This window comes from Beta vulgaris, chromosome 3 (assembly GCF_026745355.1).
Source record: "Beta vulgaris subsp. vulgaris cultivar EL10 chromosome 3, EL10.2, whole genome shotgun sequence".
Taxonomy (NCBI): Eukaryota; Viridiplantae; Streptophyta; class Magnoliopsida; order Caryophyllales; family Amaranthaceae; genus Beta; species Beta vulgaris.
This window is the reverse complement of record NC_079204.1, coordinates 37,473,060-37,489,014: the sequence shown is the minus strand read 5'-3', so window position 1 is coordinate 37,489,014 and position 15,955 is coordinate 37,473,060. Positions and strand designations below refer to the sequence as shown.

The 15,955-nt window shown below is 34.3% G+C and overlaps 3 protein-coding genes, 2 long non-coding RNA genes and 1 other non-coding gene across 6 annotated transcripts; 4 read left to right on the top strand and 2 right to left on the bottom strand.

Moving 5' to 3' along the window:
* Positions 1-427: 427 nt before the first annotated feature.
* Positions 428-2,680, top strand: LOC130590728 (uncharacterized). The gene is made up of 4 exons (XR_008968576.1): positions 428-663; positions 1,047-1,126; positions 1,660-1,728; positions 2,467-2,680. It is a non-coding gene; the product is annotated as an uncharacterized LOC130590728 (long non-coding RNA).
* Positions 2,681-3,059: 379 nt separating this feature from the next.
* Positions 3,060-6,560, top strand: LOC125496055 (protein FAR1-RELATED SEQUENCE 5-like). Its single transcript, XM_048641430.2, has 5 exons — positions 3,060-5,143; positions 5,264-5,315; positions 5,434-5,454; positions 5,553-5,612; positions 6,161-6,560. The coding sequence occupies exon 1, from the start codon at positions 3,359-3,361 to the stop codon at positions 5,135-5,137; it is 1,779 nt and encodes a 592-aa protein (XP_048497387.2). The 5' UTR covers positions 3,060-3,358; the 3' UTR covers positions 5,138-5,143; positions 5,264-5,315; positions 5,434-5,454; positions 5,553-5,612; positions 6,161-6,560.
* A 1,056-nt stretch (positions 6,561-7,616) lies between these two features.
* On the bottom strand, positions 7,617-11,093 carry LOC130590727 (uncharacterized). The gene is made up of 5 exons (XM_057393266.1): positions 10,399-11,093; positions 10,115-10,289; positions 9,910-10,035; positions 8,208-8,345; positions 7,617-8,093 (listed from the first exon to the last, which is right to left on the bottom strand). Exons 1-5 carry the CDS (start codon positions 11,088-11,090, stop codon positions 7,860-7,862), a joined length of 1,365 nt encoding a protein of 454 aa, XP_057249249.1. The 5' UTR covers positions 11,091-11,093; the 3' UTR covers positions 7,617-7,859.
* A 274-nt stretch (positions 11,094-11,367) lies between these two features.
* Positions 11,368-12,870, bottom strand: LOC130590809 (uncharacterized). Its single transcript, XM_057393364.1, has 3 exons — positions 12,220-12,870; positions 11,665-11,913; positions 11,368-11,442 (listed from the first exon to the last, which is right to left on the bottom strand). Exons 1-3 carry the CDS (start codon positions 12,868-12,870, stop codon positions 11,368-11,370), a joined length of 975 nt encoding a protein of 324 aa, XP_057249347.1.
* A 477-nt stretch (positions 12,871-13,347) lies between these two features.
* On the top strand, positions 13,348-14,350 carry LOC125495885 (uncharacterized). The gene is made up of 3 exons (XR_007272284.2): positions 13,348-13,594; positions 14,046-14,119; positions 14,205-14,350. It is a non-coding gene; the product is annotated as an uncharacterized LOC125495885 (long non-coding RNA).
* A 174-nt stretch (positions 14,351-14,524) lies between these two features.
* LOC125496192 (small nucleolar RNA snoR103) lies at positions 14,525-14,630 on the top strand. The gene has a single exon (XR_007272892.1). It is a non-coding gene; the product is annotated as a small nucleolar RNA snoR103 (small nucleolar RNA).
* Positions 14,631-15,955: the final 1,325 nt, after the last annotated feature.

The following is a 15,955-nucleotide window of genomic DNA, read 5'->3' as shown; positions in this document are numbered from 1 at the left end:
ATATATATGTATGTATATATATATATATGTATGTATATATATATATATATGTATGTATATATATATATATGTATGTATATATATATATATATATATATGTATGTACATATATATATGTATGTATATATATATATGTATGTATGTATATATATATGTATGTATTATATATATATGTATGTATGATATATATATGTATGTATGTTAATATATATATAGTATGTATATATATATATATGTATGTATATATATAATAGTATGTATATATATATATGTATGATGTATATATATTATATATATATATATATATATAATATATATATATGTATATATTATGTATATATATATATGTATATATATATATGTATATATATACATATATATATATATACATGTATATATATATATATGTATATATATATATATAGAGTCGGGATCCGGTGAGAATTAAGAGTTATGTGAGAATAGAAGAATATATGAGAATAAATCTACAACCGTTAGATCATTAAAAACATAACGGCTGCGATTTGCCCAGCAGTAATAACAAAACCCACATATTTTAGCGGCAACAACTCAATCGAGAGCATGAAGCCGTGAACAGTACTTTCACTGAGAAAAAAAGTCGAAATTTCATACCTCTCATCCTCTACGATTGATTACAATCAGGTACTTTTTACTCCTTATCGAAATTCATTTATAAGTAATCATCTACAAAGTATAAACCTAGTTCATGGAATTTGATTTTTAAAAAATTGATGTTCTTGCATTCTGTTTTGAGTTCATGGTTTCCTAATTATAAGCTATGTTTTTCACTTCTTTTAATCGATAAATTGGGTCTTTTAGAGACTAATACCTGATGGTGATGGAAGATTGATGGAATTTCTGTTCATATTCTTCTTTTTCCCTCTTTATATTGAGTAATTTGCTTAGTTTTAGGTCAGCTTTTGTATCTTTTGTTATGTTCTTGACAAATTCAATGTATGGTTCGTATTTTTGGTGGATTGATTTATTGTTTAGGTTATTAATCTTATTTTTGATGCAAAAAATAGGGAGATAAAGAGGTTAGTACAATCACAAGTACAAGGAGCTTTCATACGGCCAGACTCTGCATTCTACCCCTTTCTTTCAGGTAAATTTCGGTTTTTATGAGACAATCTTACATTTATTACCTTTGAATTTTACCAATTGTTCATGTTTGAGGTAAACATAATTACGATTTTTCTGGGTATCTTGTTTTTCTGTTGATTGGACATTTGGAGAAATAAATTCTATGCTTCATGTTCATGTCATACAATTCAATATAAATTTGATAGGCATTTTCTCATGCTCAAATTGCTGAGCTTGTTTTCGCGTGTGAGGATGAGCTTGTATTTTCGATGTGTTGTTTGTATAATGAGATTGTATATTCGTGTGTGATGAATGAGAAATTGATGGGTTGGTTAATATGGTTTATCTTTTATGGATATGCAAAAAAATTCATGCTTTGAGCCCTCTTGAATCATAGATGTAGGCATAGAGTATGTAGTCATTAGATGTGTATTCTCTGGGATTATAATGTTGGGCTTTACAGCTCTTTGAAATAGTGGGATGTAGGCACTATTAGTATAATTTATTTGAATTTTTAAAGAATTTTGGTTGATTTGATTTTTTTTTTTTTATTAGATTTTGAGTTGGGGTTGAAGAAAGAATTCAAGGTAACCTCATGCTGCCAAGTATTGTTTTTACAGAGAGGTTAGTTTCTTAATTTGTTTCTATTATGATCAATTCACTACAAAAATCTATATTGCTATGTAATAGGTTTAGCTTCTTTAATTCTCATTCATCTTTAGGTAAATGATTTTAGGCTGCAAGCCTTCAAGTAGTAGCAGACTCATATTACAAACCTTCAATAATTTGGCAAAGGATGTATATATAGCTCATGCATATCTTTTTGCTTTACATGTCAGTTTGTGATTTGAAGAATTTGATACATTATCTTTTGTTGTGGTTGTGTAGTGTTTGGGAAATTTTGTTCTAAGTATGTTTCTTTTGAATAATTTGTGTTTTGTTTGCATGGGTACATAATGGGTACAATCAAAAGAGTTTGGTCATGTACATCAGTGCTACACGACATGTACATCAGTGCTACACTACATGTACATCAGTGCTACACTATAAGTACATTAAATCTCAATGACATTATTATATACAAGTTACGGAAAGTACACCTTTTTTTACCTGAGTTCTAATTTCACCCATGTGCTTGAATGTTATTGTGAATGTTTGGCATTGAAGAAGAGAGTTTCTTTTAACTAAGTTGGAACTCATATACATTAAGCTTTGCCATATGTACATCATCGGTAATCTACAAGTACATTAAATGTCTTATAAATATAAAAGTGATTTATATATATCTAATTAATTCTCATGAACCTTTCAATTAAGTTGTTTATTGTGTCTTTCAATTAAAATTTTGGTGTCCTTTTCTAGATTAATTTGAAGATTTCATGGAAACTCAACCTATGATTATGGAAGACGCTAATCAACATACTCCAACAACACAAGTAGCAGGTAAATGATTGGCTTTCTCCTATATGAGAATAAGAATTTCAATCATAGATGTTTATCAATTTCCAAATTAAAAATTTCTCCTATATGTTAGTTTGTGACTTTTTGATGACTATTATGCTAGTTTAGCACTATATTAAAAGTTAGTGATATGACATAATTATGATGATACTAGTGTTCATATTTTCATCAATTGGTTAGATAATATTTCACTTGTCTAGTGTATGCATAAGATGAAACTACTATATGCATTCTTGTCTACTGTTTTGCATAATTTAAGCTTAATTCATATATGATATATGCTTTCCTTTTCAGCTGAGAGTACTCTAGTACTTAGTTCTTTCAGTACTAGTACATGGGTTACACCTAGAGCACGCCCTTTTGTTACCCCGGGAGGAACAAGGGAGTGGATGCCTTTGTGCTCTAATGAGTTAACACCTGTATTGGGGATGAAGTTTGATAGTTTGGAAGAAGGGATTAAATTCTATGATGCTTATGCTCACATTGTGGCTTCAACACTCGAAAGTCAACAACTAACAAGAACAAAAGTGGTGTTGTTGCAATAAAATATTGCTTATGCAATAAGGCGGGTTTTAAAGAGAAGCGTAAGACAAAAAATGAGGATAAGCCCAAAGAACAGGAGGATGGAAAAGCTACTACTAGAAAAAGGTTGGTGACAAGAGTGGGGTGTAAAGCTCAGTTAGTTCTTAAGATTCGGGAAGAAGGTGGATATTTTGTGAAAAACTTCTATGAAGGACACACCCACCCTCTTTACACACCCAGTTGTAGAAAATTTCAGAAGCAAGGTAGAAAAATGACAATTTTGCACAAGAAGTTCGTAGTTGACAATTCAAAGTTGAATATTGGGCCAACAAAAAGTTTTAGAATCTTAAAAGAGAATGTTGGTGGATATGACAATATCGGAGCTTCAAAGCAAGATTTCAAGAATTTCTCAAGAGATCTAAAAGCATATATTGATGGCTCTGATGCTCAAATGTTTATGGACAATTTTAAAATGAAAAAATTGCTTTGGGGTGCCTTCTTTTATGACTTTGAGGTAGATGATGAGCAATGTCTTACTAAGGCTTTTTGGGCGGACCCCATTTGTAGGAAAAACTATGCTTTGTTTGGGGATATGGTCTCCTTTGATACCACTTATGAGACTAACCGGTACAATATGGTCTTTGGGCCTTTTACCGGTGTCGATCACCATAAAAGATGTATCACATTTGGTGCCGGTTTCACTGCCAAGGAAGACATAAGCTCCTTTGAGTGGTTGTTTACCACTTTCTTGAAGGCAATGGGAAATAATGAACCCACTTGTTTGATAACGGACCAAGATCCGGCGATGAAAGTTGCAGTGAGGAAGGTGTTTAAAAAAACAGAGCATCGGTTTTGCATGTGGCATATAATGGAGAAGGTGTCGCTCAAAATGGACCGAGATCTTCTTAAAGAAACTGACTTTCATGAGAAGTTACGTTTATGTGTGTGGGACCTAGGATTGGAGCCTTTAGAATTTGAAGAAAAATGGAATAAACTGATTGGTGAGTTTAAGTTGGAAACACATGAGTGGCTAACTGAGTTGTATAAGATAAGAAAGCTATGGATCCCTGCTTATTTTAGAGATTTATTCTTGGGTGGGATCATGAAGACAACTTCAAGGTCGGAAAGTGAAAATCATTTCTTTACCTCCTTCACTAATCCCCATGTTACTCTTGTAGAGTTCTACATGCGCTTCGAAACTGCAATGGATTCACAAAGACACTCACAAGCTGAATTTGACAATGACTCCAAGAATAAATTTCCAGAATGCAAGACACCATTACTCATTGAGAAGCATGCTTCAGAGGTGTTTACTTGCTCTATATTTTATCAGGTTCAAGAGGAGGTGTATAGTGCTTGTTTTTCTTGTGGGATTGAAGAGTTCAGAAGAGAAAATGACTTGGAAATTGCCAAGATAAATGAGGTGAATCGTAAAAGAACTTTTGAGGTGGTGTTTAATAACACCAATTATGAAACGAATTGTTCATGCAAGATGTTTCAGAGACATGGCTTACCTTGTAGGCATATGGTTTGGGTATGGAAGGCAAAGAACATAACCATGATTCCCGATAAATATGTTCTTAACAGATGGACTACAATGGCAACAAAAAAGCCAATCTTTGACTTGGAAGGAAATATTTTAGACCAATGCACTAGATTGGTGGACAAGAAGAAAACTTTGAATGAGTTATGGTCTGAGATCTATAGTTGTGTAAGTGTGGCTGAGCAAAATGAAGAAGATCTCACTGAACTTGTTAAAAACCTTCGCGACTTGAGATTGGACATGGAGGCCAAAAAGAGTGCAAACAACACTCGTAGCAAAACACAAGACATAGAGCTCCTAATTGGATCAGTGGCGCCTAGTGAAATAACCATCAAACCTCCAAAGATATCAAGTAACAAGGGTAGTGGCACTAGAAGTGGGAAAAGGATAAAGGGAGAGAGAGAGAAGGCCATTGAGCAACATCAAAAGAAAAAGAGGCTATGTAGCGCTTGCGGAGAGCTTGGATACCATGACCTTCGGAATTGCCCGTCAAAGATATCTTCATGATCTAAGGTAACTAGAAACTCATTTCTATTATGATTTTATCGATGTCTATTATGTTTATCGGTCCTTAGATAGAGTGGAGTGTAATAAAAAACTGGTATACTGATGGATGGATTGAATGTACATCAGAGATGGCTTCAATGTACATCACTAATATCTTCAATGTACATCACTATGCAATGTGAGTCACTGATTTGTTTCTAAACTTAGATCATTTTTTGGTTAATATCTTATATTGCTTAATCTCTTTTTGTTCCTATCTCTAACACTAACAAGAGTTGCTGTCTTTTATTAACCAGATAAAAAGAGAAAGTGTGGAGGTAATAATACATTTTTCATGGACCTTATTGACACTATTCCACATCAGTGTCCTATCTTGTTTGTATAATGGAAAACTCTGCTGTCATTTTTTTTGTAGGGGCCTGAATCCACTTATGTTCATATTTACACTTATCGCTAATGTTGCCTACATTGGAAGGTACTATCTCTCATTTTTGGTTTGTTACAAGAGGTGATAATGTGTCTAGCATACTTGCAACTACTTGAACATTGACTGCTCCATTGCTCAGCTCAAGTGCATTTTATATACATGTTTATCCCCTTCGTGGTATTTGTTATTTATGATGTATCTTAAGGGTTTTGCTGCATTGTCAAATAATCATGTATAACCTGTAGTAGTTCAGATGGCCAAATGATAAACTATGCTGAAGTGACTAGTGCATTTTATATACATACATCGTGCATCTTGGAAGTAGTCAAGCAGTTGTGCTTATAGATGGCCACATTCTATTTTCCTCTACGCTGTAGCCTGTATTGATGCTTCTGTATGGTTGTAGCCAGAACTTCTATGACCAACCACCAACCCGATAAATTACTGCTTAGTTAGCTAATGGAGAGACTTACCAGTTATGTTGCCTATTTAAGATGTGGTTCTTCTGCCTTGATAAGTGTCACTTTTGATATCTTGTTGTTTTCATCACTTGTGTGACCTCGGTTTTTTGATCTAATGTTTTATGCTTTATGCAGCTTCTTGGTTGCCATGGACCTCTTTCACGACATGCAGCCGGAAGAGCTTTTCTAACAAGTGCTACCGCCACTGCATAAGAGACTTGAAACTTAGAAATTACTTTTGCTATCAATTAAGATTGGAATATTTTTGGTTGTAGTTTTCTGTTTTTGTTGCTTCCTAAGACTATTGCTAACCTGTTAAATTTACCAGTTCCATATACCATATGCTCTTTGGATGCTATGTAATGGATCTAGATGAAGCATTTTTTTCTGTTAAGAATTTTTATAGGCGTATAGCAACACCAAATGTCAAACTAGAGTTCGACAACAATTCTATAATTAGCGGAACTGAGTTGTGTCTTGAATTAATTGTATACAACTTGGGGCGAAAAAAAAGGTGACAAAGTTTGAGGCTGAAGTGGGAGCATTAAAGTGATGGAACAATAATTGTAATTTGGCTTGTGTATATTGCTTTGCTTGTAAAGGGAGTGCCAGAGTCATGGAGTGCCAGAGTCATCTAGTTTGATCGACTGCACTGCTGGCTTCACAGAGCAGCAGGCCCATGTAGGCAGGTAGCACAAACTTGACTAATTTCAAGTGAAACTGGTTAGTCATCCTGCAGTGCAAGCTGGCTGCTCCGCTCACAACGCTGTTATTGTTATTGTTACTACATCCGTTTCCTAAAGATTTTCCTTGTTATTGTTACTATAGATACCAATGAAAATTAATTTATATGGGGTGTGGGGGTGGGTAAAGTATGAGAGAGAAAGGGGTTAAGATATTACTTTTGCCATCAATTAAGATTGGAATATTTTTGGTTGTAGTTTTATGTTTTTGTTGCTTCCTAAGACTATTGCTCTCGTATACTCGTGTATCTTAAGTTTTGAGATTGCATATTATATCTATCACATTCCATTTTATCCTTGTTCCTTCCGGCCAAATTTTCTCATGTTTATGGCCTTGGTAGTGTTCGTTAGTGATCTTATCCTAGGTCGACGGGTGAATTCCCTCACATATTATTTGGTATAGTTTTAAGCTGTAGAAAGTCTTACAATCTAGTTAAAATAGTTGATGGGATTCATCCTAAGGAGAGGAAATTGAGTCGTTGATTTACACAAAAATCAGTTCAGATACAACAATACCATAATAGAATCAAACAAATAAATAGCAGAAGTTGGGGGCATCTTATGCTCGCCTAGTTGCAAAATTGAATAATCTTAGTTTCTAAACTTTGTTTTGTGTAATTTTGAGTGGTAATGAATCTAAAAAATTTCATAAGTTATCTATCACAATCATCCAGCCAAACACTCTTGGTTTCTTGTTTTTGTTCCACACGATTTTTGCAAACCAAACATCCTCTTGCATATTCATCAAAACTAATTCTGAACATAATCATGCCGGGGGAAATCGTGAAACTTTTAACAAAAGTGTTAGTAAACAATGAGCATCCCACATATATGAGTATATACAATACCATTACTTCCAAGTACATCACTGATGCCATACATGTACATCACCAAAGGCTCACAAGTACGTCAAAACTGAAATTCTTGTAAGTAACTCAGCTCATTTCATCTCCTTGACCTTCTTTAGCATAAGTTGTTTAACTACATTGGAATCGTCCTTCAAGATCTCACAACAGTACTTGGCTCTCAAAGTCTTCAGAAAAAAAGCCTAAAAATAAACAAATATTAATTAACTTTAAAATCAAATATAACTAGAAAAAAATACCCTTAAAAAAATTTCTTACATTGTTTCTTAAGTTAGTATCCCACGAAGAAGTTCCTTGCGCCATATACATTTCCATGTACCTCATTGCACATACACCACTATCGATATCATCATTCTCATTGGATCTCCATTGCATTTTGATTAGTTTTAGGTCGAAGTTCAATACTTTTTCGGCTCTTGGATCACCGCTTGACTTCAAATAGTTAGAAAATGCCTTAGCCTACAAATGCACATTGTTAATGATGTTCTTTAATATGCCTTAGCCTACAAATGCACAATGTTAATGATATTCATACAAAGAATAAAGTAGTTGAGATAAATATCAATAAATTACCAATATTGTTGCGTAGCCACCATAATTTTCATCCAATATTCCGGTAAGCATCCTTTGGTCAATAATATCAATCTTGGAATGCTTGAAATTGAAACATAAAACTACGTACCAACCCCTTTGAAGAATAGGGCAAAAAACCTGCGATAAGATAAGAAGGTACGGTTTTAAGTCATGGCATTCAATCATTAACCTTTGAAGAATATGTGATTTTTAACTAGAGTGTGTTTTGTACTCTCTAACATTCTTTTAATTCAAATCACAGATCTAGTGATATATATTACAAAAAAAAATCATACTTTCTGCATTCACAAATCTAGTTATATTAAAGTGATTTCTTTAAAGCTACAAACATTTGATAAGTTGGTACTCTGACCTTATTCGCTACTAGGGAATTCACACAGAAGGGAACGAAGAATTCTCAACAAAAATACTACATTTCCCCTGATACAGACCTTGCTCATCATGCTTCTAGCAAGGGAAATCCAGCAACCAATGACTGGATACCATCTGCAGATGATCGGTAACCACCAGCCCTATCGATACTCATCAATTACGATCATAATTATCCTCATCATATTATTAACTGTTTATTTATGGAGTTCTAAATAGCAGAATTGGAACTGAAAACATGCCACTCTTGTTTCTGACAAGCCGAACCGAAGCGACAGTTAAGTAAAAGATCAGAACTTATTCATCACTTGAGCTCAAGAAGTTGCTGCTACTAAAGAGTTCTTGTAAAAGATTTAATTAGTATGGTTTTCTGATTTAGACAACCAATGTATGAAATAAAAATTCTTATTATGGCCATTTTTGCTACTAGTTGCAAAATATAAGTGAGAAAATTCTATTGGCAGACTAACAAGTAGCTCATCATGAGATCTAATTCGCAAGATCTGATAAGTCACATTTAATCAAGGGCCATTTTAATTTCTGCACCTTATTCGCTACTAGGGAATTCACACAGAAGGGAACGAAGAATTCTCAACAAAAAAAATTGCTCTAACCGAATGTGAGTTGTTTTCTATAGAAACTTTCTATTTTGTCGAGCCCGGATTTGGTCTCGGCAAGAACTTTGTTTTCGGGGGTACAAGTCCACTGCAACCTGCATACATTCCTCTACAGTCCAGGTATATAGAGCTTCTACAGCCCAGGTATATAACTTGCTCTAGACGAAGATAGAGTAGACTATACTGCACTCTGAGCCAAGTCCTCACATGCACTAGTAATACGATGAGGATAATTATGATCGTAATTGATGTAGTATATACGAATTTCTAGCACCATTTGCCGCCTCCATTATGACAAATCAAGCTAAGTATGGCATAATGTAAAAGAGACAAGATTTCAAGGTTGGGGAAAAACTCCTAGTAGGGTTAATTTATGAGAGAGGATCCCTTACCTTCCCCTTTACTCCCAAATTGTTTAGTCTCCACACATAGGTCTAACATGAGTGTCTTACTACCTTAGTATATGGTACTCTTAAAGGATTGGATCTACATAGCTCAAAAGTACATCACTAGTGACTTAAAAGTACATCACAGATGACTTATAAGTACATCACTTATGACTTATAAGTACATCACTAATGACATAAAAGTACATCATCGATTAAACCATAAACACATTAAACTCTCATATAGTCATAACTTAGGACTTGGTGATAAGTACATCATATTAGGCTAAAAATTAACTAATTACTTACAAGATCGACATCTGACATATCTCCATACTCGGAGCAGTTGAGCATGTTCAACAATCTCTTATGGAACTCAAGCTCACATTGCAGCACCGGTTTTTTCCGTCTAAGAAGTTCTTCAGTCAAGTTCACCTATAAATTAAATATAATAATTATTAGATAATTATCAAGACTTGGAACAAAATTAGATATTTATCAATTCGAAACTTACACAAGCTGTAGGAGAGATAAAGAATCTCTTTGGGGACCCCAATCCACGACCTGCTTCCTTCCGATTTAAAAGCAATGACCATATATCAATGATCCCAGTGTCCACATACTCCTCCAAAAGTGATGAAAAAAGATGGCGTTCACCTTGAAATCCTTTGTAATGATACAATACTTCACTGAAGAGACATGATTTTTTTTAAAAAAAGAAGAATGACAATGAATTGAAATTTGTAATGTATAAATAAAGCAATAAATTAGACAAAAGAAGTAACATAATCATCTTACTTTCTATCTCCGAATGTCAGAACATATTTGCAGATTTGCTTCTCAATGATAGTCAACTTCTTCAACACGTCAACAACTCGATCATAATAAGGAGACCTAATTTGCAAAGGCAGGTTCTTTGGCTTCCTTAGAGGACGTTGTCTCTTATTTTCGAGTTTTCCCTCTAATTCCGTATCAAAATGTACAACTTTGTTCTTCCCCTTTTTGTTGCTTAGTCGACCTTGTAAAGCAACGACTATGGGTCTCTCAGTCTCAATCTCAGGTGCATCAATCTCAGCTGCATTAGTGGATGAAATTAGATTGATATCTTTACTTTGAGGCGCTCGAACAAACGGTGAAAGGTCAAGTCCAAGGTCAAAACTAGGAACATCTGGTTGTTGTTCTTGTTCTGGAGTAGCACAAATCTCATTAGGAATGTTCGTTTTCTTCCTAGTTTCTTGTTGATTATGTGTTCCACAAGTCTCTTGATAAGCATTCACAAGAGCATCAATTGCTTCTAGAACTCCAGGTTCATCAAAGAAAGCATCATACTCGTCTGAATTTGACTTCTCATTAAGATTAGAAACAAAAGGCTCTACTTCCGGTTGAGGTGGTTGAGGTTGTTGCTTCTCTGAGAATTTAGTGAACATATCAACAGCGGTGCTTTGTATTTTCTTTATACACTCACTACCCGGGTATTGTTTTTGAACCATGGAGAGAACTTGACCAAATTGAATAAAGTTTGAAGCTAAATTCTTTGTAACACATGAAAGGGTATCAATCAAATCCTGCAATATCAAATCATAGCTTATGTAAATTGTGGTACAATAAATCTGAGTTATCTCAAAGAAGTGGAGGATACTATTAAAGCAAAAAAATGAACATAGAAACATTTTGAAACAAGGAATAAAGAATAATAGTTGAACTAGCACAAAGGATGATAAGAACATTCTGTGTAAATAAGTACACAAATCATACAGGGGAATATAATTAGCTGACAGTATAAGGACCATACCCAGTCATGGCAAGCAACAACAAAGTGATCTTTTCCCCAGTGTAATCTAGCTAGCATTCAGTGTAATCTTTCACAAATTGCCTTAAATTTGCACGGGAATGAGAGTTTGGCACATACAATGCATACTCTCTCGAGCTAAAAGACATATAAAATAGGTATAAACAATTATCAAACACAAACCACCTAGCTAGAGTCCAAAGAAGACCTACACTTTCTAGAGAAGCACATCATTAAGTGAGAATTGATAAGAAACTAAGGAATGTGAGGTGTACCTCTGTAGATTTTCGTGATGACTCTCCTTGATCATTTGTTGTAGAATGGACTGGTACAATATCATTAATAATTGTGTCGACATCACTTTTGATTCGTATAGGAGGCAAAATCCTTCCAAACCCAAAATTTCCGGCCTTTAACTCTGCCTTACATCTTTCTTCTATAGCCTTAGCGTTCCAACAACATAGAATCGGAGCCTTCCTTTCAATTTGCGATCCTATGAATTCCACCCTATCCAAGTAGAATAACTATTAAACAATAAAAAATGAATTAGTAATTATAAAAATACAGAAATAATATATATGCATATCACAAAACAACGCGTACATCAGATTTCTACAATATGTACATCAGATTTATACAAAATGTACATCATATTTCTACTATATATACATCACCAATACCACTTATTTCAAATATATATATACACCTTTTATGTACACCTTCTTGGGAAAAAGAATGAATCAAGCATATATCAACATGATACCTTGAAAAGCATGATCTAGAAACGTATTTTATAAATTATACAATAGATTATATGAAAGTGTCATTACCGTGAGAAATAATAGAGATCCCGTGAAACCACATGGATTTTTCTTCCAAATCAGGATTGCATCGATTAAACAATCAATTGTATATTGGCACCAATCCATTTGACTTATTTCACTTGTGTGCATGAGTGAAAACAAAATCTTGTAGTTGCAAAATTGATTCTTATGCCCATGCAAACACGAGGAAACAACAAAAACAACAAAACTTCTCTTGAAATCATCTTCGGCCCCCAAAGTAAGAATCCTCTCCGGCATTTTTGTAGTTTTAGGGCTTCCTTTATCCAAACCCCATATACTCCTCCATTGTTCCAAAAGAATACTATATTCTTCATTGTCATCATCCTTTATTGCCTCCTTCACAGCCTTAGAACCCATAGGAAGTCCAAGAGTCACTTGGACATCTTCTCGGTCAATCGTGATCTTCCCATCTCGTACATATAATGTACGACTATATGGGTCAAAATTCTCAATAAGCCAAAGACTTAGCTTATTGTTTAGAGCGCCAAAGCCCAACTCAAGAAAAACACCAAACCCGATATCTTTTACCGCTTGTCTTTGTTCAGAACTCATACTTTCAATCATAGATTGAAGTCCGGATGGAGACATACGACTTCCAAACTTACGGACAGAATTTTTTCTTCCAACTTCCTCCATTGAAATATGATGTACAAAACCAAACCTGGTGAAAATCATATAAACAAATTATATAAACTCATAACCGTTATACAACAACTGAAATATAAAGCAAGGAATGAATTACGCGAAATTTCACTTGGTACAAATCATGTAATTTGTTCTAAAGATCTCATTTCAACAATTTTATGTGACAGAAAATGCCTATGCAACAACATGGAGTAAAGAGTCTGATGTGTACAGCTATGGATGGTGTTGCTTGAAATGTTAACCAGAAAGAAAGCAGTGGATCCATCTTTTATGGATGTAGAAGGAAATGTCTTACATGTGCAGCTAGCAGGGTATTTGGCAGGGGTGTCAAGAATCTTGGGTCTAAAGCATTTAGATTGCCTGCTGTGTAGTTAAAATCAAGTTGCATCTTTGTTTAGTCTGACCTTTTTCATTGAACTATTGCTACATATTATAAATCCATGAAGTGATGTGGTTCTAATTGATAGTCTATGTTTTGGTACCTAGTTGGATGAACTGAGACAAATATATGAGGAGCTGCCTGAACTTCTGGAAGAGGTAGCTGTTAAAAGTCAAACAAGTTGTCAGAGGGAGCAGATTTCAAAGTCATGCACTACTTTATAGCAAGTGTTCAAAGCTTCATATATGATGTAGGTGTCATCATTGGAGCTTGCAAGACTTCCTAATTTGCATCGTGATGAGTGCGTCCCTTGTATTATTTACATACATCAAATAGGTTAGTGTGAATCTGTGTCTTTGTGCCTGAGATCAATCATATTTATATCATTGCATACCACATCAAGTAGGTTGCCATGTGATATCTATTAAATAGTAAAGACCTAGTGGATATGTGTCCTTGCATGAAAAGATTATGTGGACAAAGGTTGATAAAGTCAGTCTGCTGGTGCAGCAAAATAAGGAGAGATCTGTATCAAGTATTTGTTTTTCAGAATTTTGTACTCATATTTCCATGTTAATTGTGAGAGAATACCTTGGCTGGCTCGAAAGTGATTATAGTATCATCATATCTTGCTAGGCGGATTCCATCTCAGATAGATAACTATTTTAAATTTATGAACTTGATCCATAACTTCATTTTTTCCCTACCCACATCATACAGGGTCCACTCTTTCTCTTAGATTCTATATTATCTTATTGCCACATACTTCTTTGTGTGTTTTGTTTAGGATACTTGCTGTGCATATCTGAAGAAAAGCTTGACGAGCGCACCCTACAGACGCTTGAAGATATTGAATATGCTGTAAGTTTCTTGAACCATTTTGCATGTGTTATTACATAGAATTGATAAGAACTACTTTAGTTAATCAAGTATAGCTCTAATGCAGTTTTCTGATGGTGAAAAAGAGCCAAAAAGGTTTTTCTATCGCACTTCAAAGACACGGGAGTTGGACAACGTTCTTGGGGACATATATCACAAAATATTGGGTACTGCATTGCTGTAGTCTACTAGCTTCCATGAATTACATATTGATGAGATATAGAGTTACTGTTTTATGTATCTTGTGAAAATATACTATGCTAGAGGTTTTTGTAAGAATGGTTCTAGCTGTAGATTTGTCCATGGTAGTGGGATGCTAAGCGATTCTGATTCAGCCGCGGCTGCTGCTTTAGTTGGGTCCCCTTCCAAGATGGAGATGATGGAACATTGTAGATGGGTTGCCTGTCGTATATATGGATGGATAGTCATGTGTGGGCTTTAGGTGAGCTATGAATGAGTGGAATCTCGCTCATAAAGAAACCTACAAACATTGATCTCTTTATAAAGAATAAGCTTAGCATGCACTCATGTGTGATTCTGGGACTTGTTTCATTTTCTCAAATTGTAATTGTGCTTGTAAAAGTTTGTGTTTATTGATCACTGGGAGTAACTTCCCTCTTCTTCCATGTAATCTTCTAATTTGGGTATTCTCCTCCTATAGATGAGGGAAGCTAAAAACTTTCATTTTCTCATATTCTAAGGCACCCCACTATAGATGATAAACGTAAAACAGAAAATGAAAAAACAGATTCAGCATACAGGCAGCAATATGCAAGCTTAGCACCTTGGTAAAGAAATTACAGAGATTCTCGGCCATTTGCGTGTCTCGCAAAGTTTCCATATTTCTTACAGTAAAACTTTACCAACAAGCATTAGACATCAGGTGTAACTACAAAATGTGTAGAATTTGACTACTAACCTTTGTCACTCGTTGAAAATATATATCAGAGTTATTATTTGACTTCCTCTAACCTTCAGCTCTTCTCTTAGCTGCAAATATATCAGAGTTATTTAAGACACAACAAAACAAGAATAAATCAATGATGAACTAACAAGTTGGCTAAAAGTACATCATGAATTGGCTGCAAGTACATCACAAGTTCACTACAAGTACATCAAAATGAAAATAACTACAAATTTCAAAAGAGACAATGTAATCATACTTACAATTCTCGATTGCAAAAGTCAGACCAATTCATCAAAATCCTCCCACTTATTCCAGCATCAATAACAATTGTATTTCACACAAACACACAAGAATTTCAAAATGTATAGAGATAAATGATGCAAGAGAAAAAAAAACATAAGATGAAAATAAATAAGGCAAAATGAGAATGACATTTTTCATAGCTTAATTTCAAAGTAACAACATCAAATTATCAAATTGAAATCATAAAATCAGAGATATAACTGAAAAATAGAGCAAAAAAAAATCCGAAAAATACAAGAATGAAATAAAACGAAAAATTACAAGAAAATAGGCAAAATGAGATGACACCATAGCTTAATTTCAAAGTAACAACATCAAATTATGAAATTGAAACCCTATAATTCCATATGTAACTGAAAATAGAGCAAAAAAATATGAAAAATTTACCACTTTAAATCATTTTCGAGCTTCAATGGAGAATTTGGAATCTTGTTCGAGCTTTGATTGAGGATAAATTGCTAGTTTTGGATGTTGTTGAAGCTTCAACAATGGACGAAAATGGAGAGCTTCAATTGGGTTGTACGAAGAAGATACACGGCATTTTGGGAGTTCGGTGGTTTTTTTTTTGGGATTAATGAGCTACAGTAGGGTCTGTTGGTCGGTGTTTT